This window comes from Petaurus breviceps, unplaced genomic scaffold, assembly GCF_028583685.1.
Source record: "Petaurus breviceps papuanus isolate PSGF00001 unplaced genomic scaffold, PetGlider_PUasm1.0 373, whole genome shotgun sequence".
NCBI classification, from domain to species: domain Eukaryota; kingdom Metazoa; phylum Chordata; class Mammalia; order Diprotodontia; family Petauridae; genus Petaurus; species Petaurus breviceps.
This window is the reverse complement of record NW_027186299.1, coordinates 1,889,629-1,908,073: the sequence shown is the minus strand read 5'-3', so window position 1 is coordinate 1,908,073 and position 18,445 is coordinate 1,889,629. Positions and strand designations below refer to the sequence as shown.

Here is an 18,445-nt window from a genome sequence, read left to right as displayed (position 1 = left end):
AAATTAAAATGGGAAATAATAAATTATTTTGTCCAATTACATGGCAATAAGATTGATGCTAAATAAAATGGATGAATAGTTAACAACCACATAAGATGCCAAGATTGCCAGTACAAAAGACAGTGAACTTACAGAATCTAATTTCTGAAAAAGGAATTGGCCAAACCATCAGTGAGCATTTCTGAGCCAGACTCTTTGTTACCCCATTTGGAGTTTTCTTGGCAAAAATACTGGAGTGTTTTTTCATTTCCTTCTCCACTAGATTAAGGCAGGCAGAGGTTAAGTGACTTGCCCAGGATCACACAGCTGACAAGTCTGAGGACAGATTTGAACTTAGGTCTTCCTGACTCCATGCCCAAAGCTCTCTCTCTATACTGATCCAGCTGCCTGCCTCTGATCCTCTCCCTTTGCTGCATCTGTGCACGCACTCCTTGTCTCCGAGGCTGCCATCAGCCTGGTACAGGCCTTCTTCCCCGTGCCAAGACTCCTGCTGGTGGCTCTCTGCCACCGGCTTCTCCCTGCATCAAGCCTTCGTTCAGGCCTTGGGAGTGATTTTCCCAAAGCACATCAGTATACTCACACGCGTGCACACATACACGCACACACAACATTCCACACACCCCTCTAATTCAGTAAACTCATTCTCTGTCACCTTCAAGATCCCATATAAAGTCCTTGCTGCTTCCTGTCTTGCCCTCTGGTCCCCAAGGATGCTGGCCTTCTCGTCATTACTCACACCCTATTCATCTTCTGTGCTTTCACTGGCACTACCTAGGTCTGAAGTATCCCCCCTCTGCCCCTTCACCTCCTGGCTCAGCCAAAGACCGTGTGCAAAGAGGCGTCTTGAGGCAGCTTCTCTAACCTGAGTGCCTTCCCACTGGACCCAGGGCTCCTTGACCTGGCTATGGCTCTGGCCCTTCTAACAGCCCCTTCCTCCTTCATGCTTTCCTTCCTGGGCCTTGGTTCTTCTTCCCTCTGCTGCTGCTGCTCCACTCACTTTCGTGGCCTTTTTTTTTTTTCACCCTGTGGCCATTCCCAACCATGTCCATGTCCACAGCCCTGCCCAGAGTTCTGTCTGTGGCTCTCTTAGGTGACTTGGTCCAGTTCCAGATTCTTTTGACAGCCCTGATTGCTTCCTGGGCCCAGGCTGGACAACTCCAGGTCCTCCTTTACCCCATAATGCTTACTCAGCCTCTTTTCCTACTTTTTGTGCCTTTGTTGATGGTACCACCATCTTCCATGTTTTAGCAAGACATCCCTGGTTCTCCCTCAGCCTCTCATCCCCTTGGCTCCTCTGGTAGCCGCCATCTTGGTGCAGGCTCCCTCCCCGTGCTCTCCCTGCATCTCCAGTCCGTCCTCTACCTTGCTGACAGAATGCTCTTCTGAAGCATAGGGCGGACGAGCCACAACACTGCTCCCCACCTTCGCTCTCTTCATTTACCATCCCATCACCCCCAGTGGCCATTCTGTCCCTTCCTTTAACCCTCTTTCCCCTGACAGAGTAAAACAGAACTCTCAATAATCTCATCAGCCTTCTGCTAATCTGAATTTTTGCCATCTTGGAGGTGATTTTTACAAGTATCTGCTCTCTGGTCTCTGCACTAATCTGTCCTCCACATCGCTGCCAGCTCTGTCCTCAGATGCAGTTCTAACCATTTTGCATCCCTCCTTCATAAGCCTAGCAGACCAATATAGAACCTCCTCTGGCTGGCTGTGGAAGGTCCTCCTCCCTTGTTCTCTGTTTCCAGCTGTTTTCCGTGTTGCTCCTTTCCCCGTGCTCTGTGCTCCTGCGTCTCCTTGAGCCTGTCTGCCCCTTTGGGACTGTCTCCCTCCTGAAGCGAGCTTGTGTTCTGTCCATGCTTCCATCGCTGTGTTGTTGTCTCTGATCGGGTCTGTCTTTGTGCTCTGTCCTTCCATCCAGTCCCGGGTGGTCTCCCGCTGTAGCCACCTTTGCTCTCCATCCCATGTCCTCAATGTTCCCCCAGCTTTTCTATCCTAGGAGCTGATTCCTGCTTGTGGGTAAAATCCTATCTTGAATAGGAAGTTCCCCCAGATGCTTTAGCCGCCATCTGAAGGATGGAATTACCATGAAGGCCAGTTGAGAAGCTGTTGGGGAGGGGAGAAGCCCCTCCTCATGCATCCCTCACGCTCTGAAGGCAGACTCGGGAGGAGCCAGGTCGCCATGGTGCTGCTGCCTCCATTGGTCTCTACACGCTCCACAGGAAAGTGTCGCAGCCATGGACAGTGTCCGTCTGGCCCGCTTCCTCGCCCTCTCCCTGCTCCGTTCCTTGTACATCTGGCTCATCCCATCAGGCATATGGCAGGCTCTCAGGACACCCCTCAGGGCCTCTGGGTCACCTTGGGCTTTTGTGGACTTGTCAAAGACGGTGTCTGTAGGTGGCCTGGCTGGATTGGGTCTGGTCTCCTGTGAACGTCTCGTGCCTGCGATTTCCCTGGCATCGTGTCTCACAGAGAGGCGGTGGCTGTTTTCTCCTTCTGCCTTTCCTTCCTTTTCCACTTAATGACTGAGTACACCATCTAAACTCCAGACCCCTTCCTAGCAGCCTTTTTCAGCCTTCAATCCCTGCCCATTGGTCCGTCTTTGCAGGAGGACAGAGAACGTTTGTGGAGCGTCCCAGGAATGACGCCCTAGACGCCTGAGTGAGGAGCCCCTGCCCTGTCCCTTCCCTCACTTTGTCCTCCGCTCTTGCACTGGCTGTCGGCACGGGACTGTCTTCTAGACCAGTCCAGAATGATAGGTTGACTTCATTCTTTTTTCTCCAAACTTTGTCACACTTTTTCTGCACAATGTAAATATCCAGTTCATTTTCACCCTGGACCAAAATATACTTTTTTTTTTATCAGCAAAGGACTTAATTAAATTTGATAGGTTATGGTGTTCCTTTGAATATTAAGTAGTGTTTATAAGAGTTTGAATTTAGGTTTTGTTTGGAATAATCTGTGTTCTTCACTGAAAGTTGACCAGTGAGCCTTTGTAAACATCTCGAGTAAATTGGATAGCCGCCTTAATTCACAGGCCGTAGGCTCCGTTGTGTTTGTGATTGTCTGGCGCTGGGCGGTCGCAGTGTTGGCTGCTGACGACGGTGGTTTCTTGTGCCATTTTCGGTTTTCAGAGCAGCCCATTGGCTCGTGCTGTAATGCAGTCCCAGAAACCCCCCAAGAACTGCAGTGAAGCTTTCACCGCCGAGGGGGACCAGGTGTTTGAGCGGCGCTACTACTCTTCAGAAAGAACAAGGCCTCGTTATCTCACTGGGGACGTGGAGAAAGAAATCAGGTGGGTGGCGGAGGCACAGCACCTGGGCCGTCGTGTCCGACTCACAGTCGGTGCTTCATTGACATGTCACTGATGTGTGGGCAGCAGAACCCAGACCTAGAGGCAGGAGGATTGCCCAAGACACTCACCAGCGGTGTGCCTCAGTTTCCTCTTCTGTAAAATGAGCTGGAGAAGGTGCTGGCCAGCCCTGCTGGTGTCTCTGCCAAACAAACCCCCTGTGGGGTCAGTCAGACAAGACTGGAGAACAGCTAAAGACAGGCACGGTATTTGTCTTTATTTTTTTTATTTTGGGGGGAAGGGAGAAGGCAAGGCAGTTGGAGTTGAATGACTTGCTCAGGGTCACACAGCTATTAAGTATCAGGTGTCTGAAGTATGATCTGAGCTCAAACGCGTCATTTCTAGTGGTTGTTTTTGCATCCATGATTTTTGTTACTAGAGAGTGTTTGGTTGCTGGTGGTGGGGCTGGGTGATGCAAAAATGCCTCTGAAATGAAAGACATTCATAATACACAAATGTCCGTGAGGCGCTGGCGTTGGCTGGGACTGCTGTGGCCATGCCTTTTGTCCAGGCCGTGCACAAAAAGGCATTCCCTCTGTGACCTGTCCTCCAAGCAGAGGGAGTCCGCTGCTTGTGCCCAGGCCTCTGGGGCTCTGAGGTTTTCCTGCACTTTTCACCTGAGTATCTTTGCAGCAGCCTCTGTTTCTTGCCCCTAGGTGAGTCCTAAGGGGCCAGACAGCATACCTGAAGAAGGCTCACCCTCCCTGATCCTTTGCCTGCTCCCTATGTGGGCACAAAGTCCCCTGTTGTCCCACCTAGCCTCTGGTTGGCCAGCACTGCACATGTGGGCAGGCCTGGGCACGAGAAAGCCTCTGTTGAGCATATTCCTTGGGCTGAGCTCTGGGCAGACGGAGAGGAAAGCTGGAGAACCCTTGCTCTCACGGAGCTGATGCTGTGGCTGGCAGCAAGGCCACTCGAGCCTCCTAGACTAGGACTGTGCTTTAGATGGTGGTGCCGGGGCAGCACAGGGCAGAGAGGCGGGCGGATGGCCCTCCCCTCAAAGGCAGGCCGTCCTCTCTTTCCTCTGTGCCCCTGGTGGCCGGCACAAAGGGGGCACCTCTGAGAGTGTGTGAGATGGCGTGATGTGGGGCTTTTGTCGTTTCTTCTTCTTGTTGGAGTTGCATTTCCCAGACTCTGCTGTGGTGAACACAGGAGGGACTGCACCCTTTTTACCCTGATGATTCCCAGCCGTGCTGAGTCTCTAGGTTTTGTGCCTTCTGGCTCTGAGCCGACCAGGGCCCAAGTCTGTGCCACATGTTCTGGGAGCTTGGTGTTGTGTTTTGGGGGCTTGCTCGTGAGAAGGATCTTTAGATTTCCTGGTGGAGAGTCTTGAGTGGCTGCATGTTCAGAGCCCCCCGACTGCTAGATGTCTGTGCCCCCTCGATCCCATGATGTGTGTCAAGCATACGGCAGCATGGCTGCATTCAGATGGTCGGAGCCCTGTCTGTTACTCTTTGTGCTGAGTTCTCTGCTTGTATTTTCTCCACATTCAGGCTGCTGACCTTTCCCCTGAACTAGTGAATGTCATTGAAAGTAGGATTGTGGACCCCTTTCTGAGCAGTCTCTCCTTTAAAAGCAGATCAAAGAGCCTGTTCTAGCTGGCCATCCTGGGTGTGCTGGGCTGCTGGCTGATACCCGTGGTTAGCTCACTGAAGCCCTGGGCCCTCTGCACACCCACCACTCAGTTTTACTCTAGGGAAACTGATTCTTTGTGCCCACGCCCAAGTCTTCACATTTGCCCCTTCTAAGTTGTGTCTTGTGACGGGCAGCCTAGCTTGTTAGTCTCTCTGGTGCCGCGCCCGCACTGCCTAAACGTGCTCCATCTGCTCTTTCCGAGTCGCCGTGTACAGATTCCTGGGGCCTCATTCCAAGCCACCATTGGGCTGTCATCCCACAGGACACAGGACCCAAGAGCTCTGTCTTCAGCTTTCCCCTGACCCAACAGTTTAGAAACCGTCCAGAGAAGACAAATTAACCTAATCTGGCATGCCCTTTTGTCTTCCCTGTATTTGTTGATTTGTCTGAATTTGTCCAGGTGTCCAGTCCAGGCCCTCTGGCCTGAATCTCCTGCATCTGCATGCTCCCTTCCTTTGTGCTGGTCCCCACTCCCTGAGCCCCTTTCCCATTCTCCATGATTCCCGGGGTGAGCCCAGCCCCGGAGCTGGGCTGCCCATCGATCTGCTTGTCTGTGAGCGGGTGGCACCCTGGCTCCTGGGCCTCTGCAGAAGCATCCTGGCGCCTTTGGCACAGTCAGAGCATCTTCCTTCCCTTTAACCGGCCCACCTCATCCTGGTCCCCACTGACCATCCCCAGAAGAGAATGTTTGGCCCTATTGTTGGTGCTTTATTTGTGGGTCTGTGTAGATGTCACCTCCTGCTGGCCGATGGTTGGCTGCTGTAGCCCGAGGCTTGTTCCACTCCTTGCATCCACAGTGGCCGGTGCCCGGCCCGGGGCAGGGCTGTGGTGACCATCCTGCTCTGGATGGGCAGTCTGAACCTGGCTCTCCTCGCCGCCTGCAGACTCCGCTCTCCGGCAGGGTGATCTCGCTGCTGGTGCTGTCCTGCGTCACTGTCTTTCTTCCTTGTCTGTCCTCTGAGAGCCCCAGTTGATGAGGGACGGGCCCCGGGCGGGTGCCCAAGCTGGTCCCACTGCCTTCAGAGGGACAGGGAAGCGAGTGCTGCATCCCCTCCCTGCCCCCAGCAGATGTCCTTTCTTTCTCCTCCTTCCTTCCCTTGTCTGGTGTCTGCATTTGCTTGGAATCAGCCGTGTCTTCTTCTGAGAGGAGAAGGCTTAGTGTTGTGGGGGAGGTGGAGGATTTTTTCATACTCTGAGAATGGGGGGCCTTTACTGGATAGGCAGCTCATTGGGCCCCTGACCTACCTGCACATTTTCAGTTCCTCAGGGGAAGACATTTTCAGTGATCATTTCAGGAAGAAGACTGAGGGACTGGAACCTAGAAGGCTTGAGATACTTCTAGCTGTGTGATCCTGGGCAAGTCACTTAACCCTGCTTGCCTTGGTTTCCTCTTCTGAAAAATGAGCTGGAGTGGGGACCCAGAGCCAGATAGGCCTGCCCCCCCCCCCCCCGTCCCCCTCTGCCCCGCCCAGGGCGGCTCAGAGCTACCCCAGTGGGTGGTTCAGAAACGCGTGGGCTGGGGCAGCAGCGCTCTGCCTTTCCTGCTGCAGCCATTTGGAGAAGGAGGTGGAGAACAGAGCAGCACAGCTGGCCAAGTTCCAGCAGCACCTGCACACCCTGGAAAGCGAAATCCGCAGGCATCAGGAGCTGGTTGGCAGCCATCAGCGGCACGTGAAAGAGCTCAAGGTGAGCGCCCTCAGGGGCGGCCGTGGCTTGTGGACAGCGGTCAGGTGACCTTCCCGGGTCTCCCCCGACGCCGAAGTTGCAGACCCCAGACTCCGTTACATGGCAGTGCTCCACAGTCCTGCTGTGTTAGTGAAGGGAGACTGCCTTTGTCTGGTCGCTCTGGGGGCCCCGTTTTGTAAGTGAGGAAGCCAGCTTGGGGAGTCCCCTTTCCCAACAGGTCAAAAACCCCCTTGGGCTGGTATCATTGGTGCATGTTTATATTTACCTAGAGGGCCTCAGGGGCACCACAGTGCACAGAGTGCCTCACTCAGGGTCAGGAAGCCCACAGTCACATCCAGCCTCAGATGCTTCCTAGCTGGGTGACCCTGGGCAAGTCACTTCACCCTGTGTGCCTCACTTTCCTCATCTGTCAAATGAGCTGGAGAAGGAAATGTGCCAAGCACTCCAGTACCTCCACAAATAAAGCCCCAAACCCAGGGTGGGTCACAAAATCAGACGCGACTCAACTGCAGCCGTGTTTGTGGTACCTCTATATGTGTGATACCTCCGTGCCCTGAAATAACCTTCAGCCTGGTAGAGGGGACCTGGGGGGCCTGGGTTTAATGTTCTGGGCCCTGGAGACATCTCTGACCTTGGGGCTCATTCAGAAACTGACCTAAGTCTGAAAAATATGTGGGCCAGAAAAACCTAAATGTTTTTCTTTCAGATTAAAGTCACAAAAATCAATTTAGAAATAAGAGGTCTTGAGAATGAAGAAGAGAATGAGTCTGTGGATATCTCGACCTTGGTGAGAGAATGCGGCCTGTTTGCAGATGGGCCTCTGTTTTCAGGCCCGTGGCTCCCCACCCTGCCAGAGCAATCGAGTTCTCTGTGCCCGGCCCCCATGGCTGGACGTCCAGCCGGGCTCTGCCCTGCCCTGCCCTGGCCGCACAGTCCCAGTGCGCCCTTGCCTGTCATGCTTCTGCCCAGCCCCCTTCACGCACTGGCCCACCTGCACCCGTGTTATTCCTCTCTTTGATTATGGGATGAGAACGAGAGAGACCATCGAACGTCGGGCCTGCGTAGATGTTGCTGGGCTGCCAGGATTGGTATCCTGTCCCCAATGCACTTGGGCACCTGCGCCAGCCGGCCTGGACCCCTTGTCTCTTCCCTCTGCCCGTTTTCTGCCGGGCTCTTCCTCTTGGGTGATGGGTACTGTGTTTCTTGTAAGCAGAAGGGCTTTTCTTGATTCCTCTTGTGAACAGGAGGAGGAAGATGAAGAAATCAAAAAGCGGATGAAGGAAGTGGAGGAGGAGATGAAGATCCGCAAGGAGGAGATGGAGACTTTAAGAAAACAGAAGGCAGAGGCCGAGCAGGCGTACGAAAACTTCAAGCTGAAAATCCACCAGGTTTCCGAGTTAGCGGAGCCTGTGAAGGTTGGCGGTTGTGCTTTTGTGTCTCTGGGCATCTTCTCTACTGTGTGCACCCCATCTGCTGTCAGAGGATGAGGGGGACAGAGCAGGACTGACCTCCAGAGCCAGTACAACACAGTGAGGGCCTGCCTTGTGCCACATGCTGTTCTGAGCCCTGACAGGACCTCTAAGAAGGAGCTTCCAGGCTAATGTGGGGGGCTGCTGGGAAGCAGGGGCTCCCCCTCTTGCTATCCAACTAAAGCTGATGCCACATCTCCACAGCATCTCTCCCCCCTAGCCTGGGACCTTCTCCCCATCCTCTCGCAGATGCCCCAAGGCTGCCTGGGACTCCCCTTCAGCCTGCCTGCCTTGGCTCATTGCCAAGCTCATCTGTCTACACTGAGCTTGTGCCCACTGACTTCTCGGAGGCTCCCAAGCTCCCTGAGCGGGGCTGGAGGCCCTCTCTGCTGGTCTTTGTGCCCTGACGCCAGGTGGTGCCCTGATGCTGGCTCCCCTTTCTCTCCAACAGGAAGAGCTGAATCAGGTATATGCCGAGGTGGATGTGCAGAGACGGTCACTGCGCCATTACGAGGACAGGCTCAAGCAGCACATGGAGGCGGTCCAGGTGAAGAGAGAGGAACTGGCCAAGACGGAGAGGGAGCTCAAGGTACCTGCCCGTCTGCCTAGCCCCAGCATCCTCCCCTCAGAGGGATGGCCTAGAATAGCAAGTCCGTGATTCCAGAGGAAATGGTCCTTAGGGACTTCAGGCGGCTAGCCATATGCACTCACTGAGCTCGTGCTGTATGCTGCAGCATTTGTAGCTGGGGCTGCAGGTATGAATAAAAAGACAGTCCCTCCCTGTACAGCACCAGGCCCAGGAGCCACTGGCCCCGGCTTCCAGGAGGTGTGAAGAGTAGGTAGACCCAGCTCCACTTCAACCCTCTGGTTTTCCTGATGGGGAAATTGAGCCCTGAGAGACTTAATTTGTTCAGGCTCATGCAGGTAGGCAGGGGCAGAGCCAGGCCTGGAGTCCAGACCCTCAGCCCAAAGTCTGGTTCAACCGGAGGCCAGGGGTATCCAAGAGGACAAGGGGAGAAGATGGAGGAGTGACCCTGGTGAAGGGGCAGGGCGAATGGGGTCGGGCAGTGAAAGCCCCGCATTCGGGAGGCTCCCTTCCCTGCTGCCTCGGTGGGCCTGTTGGCACTGGGACAGCTTGATAGGTCTGTGCCCGAGGAAAGTTGTGTGGATTCTTGGTAACGTTTTTAAATAAAGGGTAATAGAGAGGATAATTTTCCCCAAGATGATTTCTTCTGAAGCATATTTTATCACCTACTTTTTACATTACCTCCCTTTCCCCGAGTACCTTTCCCTCCCTTACAGCCAAGCATAAAGCAGTGCCCACATCCAGGTGTCTCTGCAGCAATCCCACTGGTCACTGAGATATTCACGTGACTCTTTGTCCAGTCACCACTGGACTGGCGCAGCCAGTGCTTCCTGCGACACTCGGGAGTGAGGGGTCACAGCAATGCTCTGATGTGTTTGTGTTTTATCTCCCGAGGCCTTTTTTACATCCAGGGTATTCATGGGAAAGGGGTTTTAAGTCTGTCACTGAACAAAATTACACTTTAATCATTGTAGGAGAAAACTGCTCTGGCCCAAAAGATCTGCCCTGAGAGAATAGACGTGAAGAAAGCACCTTCCCTTCTTGACAAAGAAATCACTCGGCTGAGACAGAAGATACAGACAGAGACCGACAGTCACGGGGACAGGGAAGAAATCATCAGGTAACTGCCTTCCCTTGTCACTGCCACCACGCTGCCTTCATTCTCACGCCCACGTCTCCCAGGCGGCCCTTTGGCCAGTGGAGACCTCTCTCCTCCTCCTCCGAGAGGCAGCTCTCTCCCTCCTCCTCCTCACCTGGGGCCACCTCAGGGCCTGCTTGGGTTTTCTCTCATGTGACTGGGATTTTTCCTTTCTATGAAAATTGATTTCCTACCTAAGATTTCAAATTCTTTATTCAGCAGCAAGTAAAGCAATTTGGGGTTGGTTTTTTTCCTATTTTTGTGTTCACATAATATTTTCTTGATCTCGGACAAATTACTGATTTCCTTTTCGTTAATCTTTACCAAGATGACTGTGGCCCCAGTATGTTCTTTTAAAATGGGATTCAGTTTTATTCAAACAAGTTATGTTGAAGAAATCATGACTGTACATTTTGAAGACCGGTTTGTTAGACTCTGAATGAGAAATATCTTCCTGGAGAACACTTCCCAGTGTTTGTTTTAAAAATAGCCCTAATTATTAGAAAGTTTTCCCTCATACTTAGAGAATATTGGTCCCTTTTTAATTTCCTCCTAGGCCTAGGTCTGTTATGTTCAGTCATCGGTATTTGAAGATGGCTGTCCTTAGGTCTGTCCATCCCCAACTCCTTCCTCTCCAACCTTCTACCAGCTAGAGAGCCTGTTGTCTCTTCACTGTCCTTATTGGCTTCCTTTCCCTCATCGTTTGAGGCACCCCAGTAAAGAAGGCTACCACTGTCTTTGGGGAGGCCACCCCCTTGAAGAACAAAGAGTGCCGCCATTGGGGCTGTCCCATCAGGGGGTGAAGGGCGCCGTGGTGGGGGCTGCCCCGTCAAAGGGCAAAGAGAGCTGTTGTGGGGGCTGCCCCGTCAAAGAGCGAGGAGTGCCATAGTGATGGCTGGCCCATCGAAGATCCGAGCATCTCTGCCATGGTGGCTGCCAGCCTCAGGCATGCCCTCTTGGGCTCACGGGGAGAGCTGGCGATGGCCTCTCCTCCTGGAACAGCAGTGTCCCAGGACTGTTCGTTGTTGCTGAGCTTGTCGGCTTCATGAGAACCTCTCGTAGTGGGGTGGGGGTGTCTCAGGTTACGTCATGACCTCTCCCGAGTCTCACTTGTCTCCTCTTGGTCTCAGCCATTCCTTCTGACCTGTTGAGGCCTTGCCTGCCCAGAGGAGGATGTGCCACCGCCTTCCACCCCGACTTTGTCAGTGAATGGGCTTCCTAACAGATATCTGGGCCCCTGGGTCACGGCTGCCCACTGGGCCTCTCCTGGGCTGTCATCAAATGGCTGCCTCAAGCCTGTCACAAGGCTTCACTGGCAGTCCCCACAGAGCAGAACTTATACAGGCTCCGTGTCTCTGTTCAGGGGACTCTGCCTCCACTCCAGGCCACTGGGTGCCCAGCTGTGTGCTGGCAGCCCTTGGCCGTCCTCTCCCCAGATGGGCCAGTTGGCCTGGCCAGGCCTGGAAGGCTGAGGCTTTAATCGGGAATCCAAGAGGCAGGGGGAGCAAAGGTGAGGGCTGGGCACAGCCTGAAAAAGATTGGCCACAGGATGCTGCCCTGAGACCCCATCTGGACAAAACGGTGACTGCAACCCAGTAGATCTGGGAATCGTTGTGTCTGTGTGTGATGGCGTATGGTGACTCCACAGGAAATGACAGGGCAGCTGGCATCAGAAACCCAAGCAGAGCCGAGGGCACAGTTTGCCCCGTGCCCACACTCACGCCGAGGACTTGAGGGCTCCGCGGAGAGCACTGGGTCTTGCAGACTTGCCAAAGTGAACTGAGGGGTGCCTTCCCCCTTGGGCCTGCCGTGCCCATCGGCAGCCCAGCCAGCACAGGTTTCTACTCAGCCACTCACTATACTGGCAAGGGTGCCCAGAAAAGAGGAGGGGGCAGAAGGGACTCCCCCTCCCGAGGAGCCACAGGGGATGCAGCCGGGCACTTAGGTCACAGCCGGCAGCTGAAGGCACTTTTTATCAACAAAAAGAAAGCGTTTGAGTGGGGTCTCCAGTGGCAACCCCTTCTTCTGTTTTTGGTCCACTGAAGCGTTCATTCCTATTGGCTGGTGCCCACCTTCTTCCTTTTTAAGTGATTCTTCGGTTTGTGTCAGGCGCCCCTCAGTAGAGAGTGCAGGGAGGAGCAGTGCCAGGTGGAACTGGGCGTGGGCCCCTCACTCAGAATCATCTGTTCGTCCCACAGGCAGTACAAGGAGGCCAAGGAGACCTACCAGGACATGGATGGCAAGGTGAAGAGCCTGAAAAAGTTCATTAAGTTACTGGATGAGATCATGACCCAGAGGTACAAGACCTACCAGCAGTTCCGAAGGTGAGCAGCCCCAGGCATGGCCACCCCTGTGCCCGTGGCCCCCGCACCTTGGCCGCTTCTGTGCCCGTAGACCCCACATCTCAGCTTGTCCACATCCCTGCTCGTGCCACCATCTGTGGCTTATGAAGCCCCGGGCGTGGGAGTCATTTGTCAGGAGTTAATGAGAGAGAAAGCTTTGGAGGAAAGGTAGCAAAAGTCAGGACAAAAGGCTGGTACCTCCTACACTAATTAAACTTGGGGAGATCAAGATCAGCTGGTCCGTTCCTTGTCCCTGAGAAATGTCTCAAAGCTTTGCTTCAATACTGGGTCCACCCTTTGGGGGGCTGGGAGTCCCCCCCCAAGGTTCCTCCTTGGGTCTGTAAGCATCTACTGCCTAGGGAGACAGTGGGGGTCCCAGGAGCCAGCACACATGTGGTTAGGGGCCCATCAGCCCCACGAGACACTGTATAGCGCAGGGCCGGTCACTGAATGGGGGGAGTGGCAGCAGAGTGACCGCTCCTGAGGGGCCCCAGCTGCTGTGCACAGCCCAGGCAGCGGGCCCCTGGGGAGACTGAGGACTGAGGGGCCCCTTCCCCTCCTCTGCCCTGAGGGGCTCTCTTCTGAGCTCTGGGGTTTGGGGGGAATCAGTGACTTGGGTGGAGCCTCCCCCTGTCCAGGCTAAGACTTTGTCATTTCCTCCTAAAATCTCTGCTTGGACTTGAATGGAAATGAAAAAGGAAGAGTGGCCCTGGCAGTCTCCCCGTACCCTGTGGCTGCTCTCCAAGGCTGCAGCCTGGGATGCCGGGGCCCCAGGGGCGGGCGAGGGGCGGGCCTGCGTGTGACCCGCGGTCTTGCCCCCATAGGTGCCTCACCTTACGGTGCAAACTCTACTTCGACAACCTGCTCTCCCAGCGGGCCTACTCAGGCAAGATGCTCTTCGACCACAAGAACGAAACCCTGGCCATCACGGTAAGCCTCGGGCCAGCTGCCCCAGAGCTCCCCTAGCCCCAGCCTCTGCCCCCAGAAGCCTCCAATTGATGAGGCCACTGCTCTGGGAAGTGTCATCTTCTGGTTGGGTCAGGAGAACGCACAGACAAAACCTGGGCCCTCCTCTGGCAGTGCCGGTCTGGGGCCCGTGGCCTTGGACGTCTGGCCCCTGCTGTCTGAGGATGCCCATCAGGCTCCCCTCATCCCCCAGAGAGACCTTAGGAAAGTCACCTAACCCCACCTGCCTTGGTTTCCCCATCTGTAAGATCCCAGTGTTGTGTGGGGCTCTAGGAAGATCATATTTGTAAACTGCTTAGTGCAGAGCATGGCACACAGTAGGTGCTCCATATATGCGTGCTGCCCGTGGGAGTCTCAAGTGCCAGCACAGGGCAGATGTCCCTGCAGGCTTGCAGCCCTGCGGTGCCCAGAGTTCTCAGGGCAGCTTTTGGAGGTCACTCGGGGGATGTGCTTCTGCTTTGGGTCAGTCCACCCTTGCTGGCAGCTGCACAAGAGAGAAATGCCCTCCTCTGCCCCTTGGGGAGAGGATCTAGCCAGAGTCTTGGGCGTCCAGCCAGATGTGGTCCTGGAGAGGGGACCCCTGTGGGTCCAGCCCGGCGATGAGTCTTCTTTGGCTGCCGCCGCAGCAGGACAGCCTTCTGGACTTAGGCCCCCAGCTTCGATGCCATAACTTCCACACTCCCCAGAGATGGGGCTGGCTTCAGGGGCTCCTGCCCAGGCCTCTCTTTCTGTCGTGGAAAGAGCTCAGGTGGCCAAGGACCCGACAGTGATCGCCGCAGGCAGGCCAGGGCCCCTCCAAGCCCCCCTGGCGGCCTCGGCATGCTCGCTTGCCCTCTGGGCTCTAAGGGCAGAGGGAGCTGACCCACAAGGAGCCAGGGATGCACTTGGGCACATCCGCAGGGATTCATCAGCTTCCAGCTGGTGCTGGCAGGAGCAGGGTTGTCCAGGCCTCTCCTACATCCTACGACCGCTGAGTGTGAGTGGCCGGCCCTCGGTGCCAGTTATTGTGGGACTCTTGAAAGAGCCGTCTTGGAGAAGCAGGAACTGTCACCTGCTTTTCATTAGCTGTTTATTCAGTTGCTGTATGATGAAAAGCTCAGGACTTGGAGTCGAGATGTGGGTTTGAATCCCGATGCTGCTGCTTGCCAGCTTGGGCAGGGCACTTGTCTCCGTGGGCCTCAGCGGGTTCCCCTGTAGAGTAAGAGGCCAGCCCGGCTGCGCCCAGGGCCTCGGGGTTGGGGCCGCGCGGCTCCCTCTGCCACATTCCTTCCTCTCTCAATCCTCCCTCAGGTCCAGCCCGGAGAGGGCAGCCAGGCCTCTTTCAGCGACATGCGCTCCTTGTCCGGCGGGGAGCGCTCCTTCTCCACTGTCTGCTTCATTCTCTCTCTGTGGTCCATCGCGGAATCTCCCTTCCGGTGCCTGGACGAGTTTGATGTCTACATGGTATGTCCCCTTGTGGACACCCTGACCTGGGCTTCCCTGCGCTCACTTGGGAGGGCAGCAAATGACCATGGGTGGGGCAGCTGTGGAGTCTGCACCCCACTGGCCACTGGAGATTCTAGCCTGCTTGAGGAAAGACCCATCTATGCCTCACTTTAAAATAGAAACCTGAGGTGGGGGTTTCTTTCCGTTCCGGGATGTGCACCAGACAGCGCTTGCCAGGTCCGGGTGCCATCTTGTGTGTCTGTGTAATCAGAAGCGGAGGCTCCCTTTTTGATGGGCTCAGGAGTGTTGGGGGCCCTTCTGGGCCAGGCCAGGACTGAGGTGTTTGTCCAGCCTGATGTGTAGGCAAAAAGAAGCCTGAACTAGGCAGTGGGGAGGGGGGGGGGGGGCGCCCTTTTAGGCTTCGCTTGAGAGAGAATTGAAAGGGTAAGGCGGACTCAATTGATGGTTGCTAATTTATTTCCAGCTTGTAAATATTATGGGCAGACTGAGCTTTAGTGAAAGCTCCTTTGAGTGTCACCTGAAAACTGGGCAGTGGTGACCAGTCAGCCTTCCTTCCTATCAAACGTTCTTTATTGGAAGCTTCACAGTAGCCAGGAGGTGTAGGAAGGTGGGAGGTGTGTTGCGGCCCCATGAGCCCTCCTGTCTACCACGTTCTCATGGGGAACAGCTGCCTTCCTGGGCCCAGGGCCTGGCGTTCCATGCTCCAGCATCTCCCTGTGAGCCAGGACCAGCAGTCACGGGGCTTCTCCTCCCTCTAGGACATGGTCAATAGAAGAATCGCCATGGACATGATCCTAAAGATGGCAGATTCCCAGCAGTACCGCCAATTCATCCTGCTCACCCCACAGAATATGAGGTGAGGATGCCTTTCTGGGGCCTCTGCCTGGGGCTGTTGTCAGGACATGTTTTTAAGGTCACCACTTTCTGGGATGGTGGGAGGTGGCCTTGCCTTTATGTCTGCGGGGCAGCTGGTCACCCTGGGCTCTGGGCCCAACCGAGCTATGGGACACAGGACATGCTGTCAGCGTCCTGCCGCCTCGTGCCCTGTGATGGCTGTGTAGGGGAGGCCCAGCAGGAATGTTCTGCTCTCTCTGGGGCCCTCCCCATTCTTGGTGGGGGTCTCTTGGTCCCAGTGAGATCAGGCCCTAAGGGGGACGGGAGTCATGGTGTGTTCTCTGTGTTTCCAGCTCTCTTCCTCCAAGTAGACTGATCAGAATCCTCCGAATGCGAGACCCAGAAAGAGGTCAGAGAGCCCTGCCTTTCCAGCCGGCCGGCAGAGAGCAGGAGGAGCCGGAGGAGGACTGAAGCTGCTTTCTCCTTGTTGGGACAGTCGTCTTCTCAGAGTGTTTCCAGTCTTGTGTGTGAAACTGCACTGCTTTAAAGAAGTTTATTTGAGGTTTAAATGTCTTCAGAAATTAGGGAAACCCCATTGTTCCCACAGGAGTAGGATGTGTTTCACCCTTGAATTCTATGTAAAGAGAACCACAATCCTGTTTTCTCCAGTGTGTGGCTCTGAGAAAGCCCTGTGTTGCAGACCATTCCCCTCTCTTAGGAGAGTTGTGTAGACACGTCTGCATGGACCTTGACTTTGGCTTTGTGTTCACTCTTGATGTTGCAAATTCTCAGTAAATGTTTCAGAGCATTGATTGTTTCTGCTGACTCTCTTCTGCCAACATGCTGCATTCCAAAGTTAGGTGTAGAAAAATTTGTGAAGGGGGATGTTTCTCTATACACCCACAGACCTGGCTTTAAGGACCGGGTGTAGTCACCTGCCTTCCCAGCCCTAGAGAAGCCCCAGGCCAGCACTGACCAGCTTCCCGCTCCGTCCCCCATCCTACCAAGTGGGGTGGGCAGAGGAATGAGTCTGGAAGGCCCATTGGCAGCAGGTGGCTGCAGTCATGTGGGTGCAGACGCTGGCCAAGTGACCTGCCCTCCTTGCCTTCAAGAAACCTGGCTGATTTAAAAAAAAAAAGATACTTTGTTCTGCTACGCTACATTGATTTCTTTTTAAATTTTGAGTTCCAGGTTCTCTCTCTTCCCCCCACCCCACTCACTGAGAACGCAAACAGTATGGTATCAGTTATACACGTGAAACTGTAAAGCATTTCCATATTATCCAGAGTGTAAAACAAAGGGAAAGAAAGAAATTCCTGCTTGGGTTTGCACACAGAGTTGGTCGCTCCCCTCTCTGGAGATGGCATTTTTTCATCCTGAGTCACGGTATGGATCAGAGTGACCCAGTCTTCTCCAGTGAGTCGTCATTCCCACGCTGCTGCTGCATACCACGATCTCCCGGCTCTTCTCGTTTTGCCTTGCCTTGCTTATAGCTCTTGCCATGATTTTTTCTGAACCCCTCCCTGCCAGCACAATAGCGTTCTGTCACAACCCTGTACCACAGCTTGTTCAGCCATTTCCCGATGGGTGGGCATCCCCTCAATTCCAATTCTTGGCCACTACAAAGAGAGCTGCTAGAAATATTTTTGTACACATTTTTGTACATTCCTTTTTCTTTTTCTTTGATCTCTTCTGAACTCTTTTCTTTGATCTAGTCATGGTATTGCAGGGTCAAAGGGTATGCACAGTTTGATGGCCCCTTGGGCAGAGTTCCCAATTGTTCTCCAGATGGTTGCGTCAGTTCACTCCTCCTCCCACAATTCATTAGTTCGTTCCACATTCCTACTTACTTTTCTCTCATCCCTTCTAGCATTTGCCGTTTCTTGTAGGGGTGAGGTGGTACGTCAGATTTGTCTTAATGTCCCTATTTCTAACTAGTAATGATTTGGAGCATTTTTTATTGGCTGTGGGTAATCTTGATTTTTTTCTGAAAACTGCTTGTTCTTTGGAGTTACTGGTATCCTCTTCCCTTCAAACTTAGTGAATCCTTTGTGATTTTTTTTGTTTATCTTTTTATGCTTCTTTTGAGTCTTGTATTCAAAAGTCACATTTTCTTTTCAGTTCTGCTCTTTTCATCAGGATCAATTGGAAAGCCCTCTGTTTCGTGAAATAGCCCATTTTTTTCCCTGAAGGATTATACTCAGTTTTGCTGGGTATCCAATTCTTGGTTGTAACCCTGGCTCAGAGGTGGGGAATCTTTTCATATTGGAAGGCCACATTAAAATTTAGCCGTAATCAATTAAGGCTGCATTCAGGAAACTTTAATTAGGTATATTTAAAATGTACATTATTTTGTAAAAATATGACTACTACTATGTACTTAATAATTTCAAAAAATGAAAACTATTTGTTCATTTTAAAGTTAACCAACCTTTTAATGACTTGGTTTTGTCTGCTTTTTGTTGGAAAGCATTTGGATATTTGGCTTCGGCATGGAGGTCTGCAGTTTGTGGTTGATCATTTCAATGGGCATCAGTCTTTTGTGACCTTAAGGGCATCTTGATCTGGGTTGTAGGAGAATGGAGATTCACAGCAGTGAGTGGCTAAAAAGCAGGAAAGCATTTTACAGGCGTGTTGCCGAAGGCACGTATACCCTACTGCATTTTTCCATATTTCAGTTGGATCTTTCTTAGCTTCAAACAGGGACTTTAAAATAGAATCTACTGAGAGCTCAGTGAATTCCATCTAGTTCTTTGGGTGACTTGGTGATATCAGCTGGGTGAGGCTGATGTCATGATTTTCCAAGTCAGTGAACCTTTCATTGTATTCTCCTGTTAATGGGTCTGTAACAGCTGCATTTTCCCCAAATGAGTCACGTAGATCATCCTGTTCATCAGTGACCTTTGCTAACGAGGGAAAATGCTGAGCCGCTATTTCCTTTTGAAGAAGATCGCTTATTCTGAAATGCTTGTACTTTTGCCACATATTACA

At 53.4% G+C, this 18,445-nt stretch overlaps 1 protein-coding gene across 1 annotated transcript in view; it reads left to right on the top strand.

Moving 5' to 3' along the window:
- Positions 1 to 16,264, top strand: part of SMC6 (structural maintenance of chromosomes 6) — a 40,721-nt gene extending 24,457 nt beyond the window's left edge. The window contains exons 17-27 of the mRNA XM_069099333.1: positions 3,135 to 3,295; positions 6,538 to 6,673; positions 7,380 to 7,460; positions 7,918 to 8,088; positions 8,594 to 8,731; positions 9,703 to 9,848; positions 12,065 to 12,190; positions 13,033 to 13,138; positions 14,465 to 14,617; positions 15,379 to 15,476; positions 15,808 to 16,264. Of these exons, the coding sequence (XP_068955434.1) occupies positions 3,135 to 3,295; positions 6,538 to 6,673; positions 7,380 to 7,460; positions 7,918 to 8,088; positions 8,594 to 8,731; positions 9,703 to 9,848; positions 12,065 to 12,190; positions 13,033 to 13,138; positions 14,465 to 14,617; positions 15,379 to 15,476; positions 15,808 to 15,925 (1,434 nt within the window). The 3' untranslated portion in view covers positions 15,926 to 16,264. The remainder of the gene's footprint in view (positions 1 to 3,134; positions 3,296 to 6,537; positions 6,674 to 7,379; positions 7,461 to 7,917; positions 8,089 to 8,593; positions 8,732 to 9,702; positions 9,849 to 12,064; positions 12,191 to 13,032; positions 13,139 to 14,464; positions 14,618 to 15,378; positions 15,477 to 15,807) is intronic.
- The last annotated feature ends 2,181 nt before the right edge of the window (positions 16,265 to 18,445 follow it).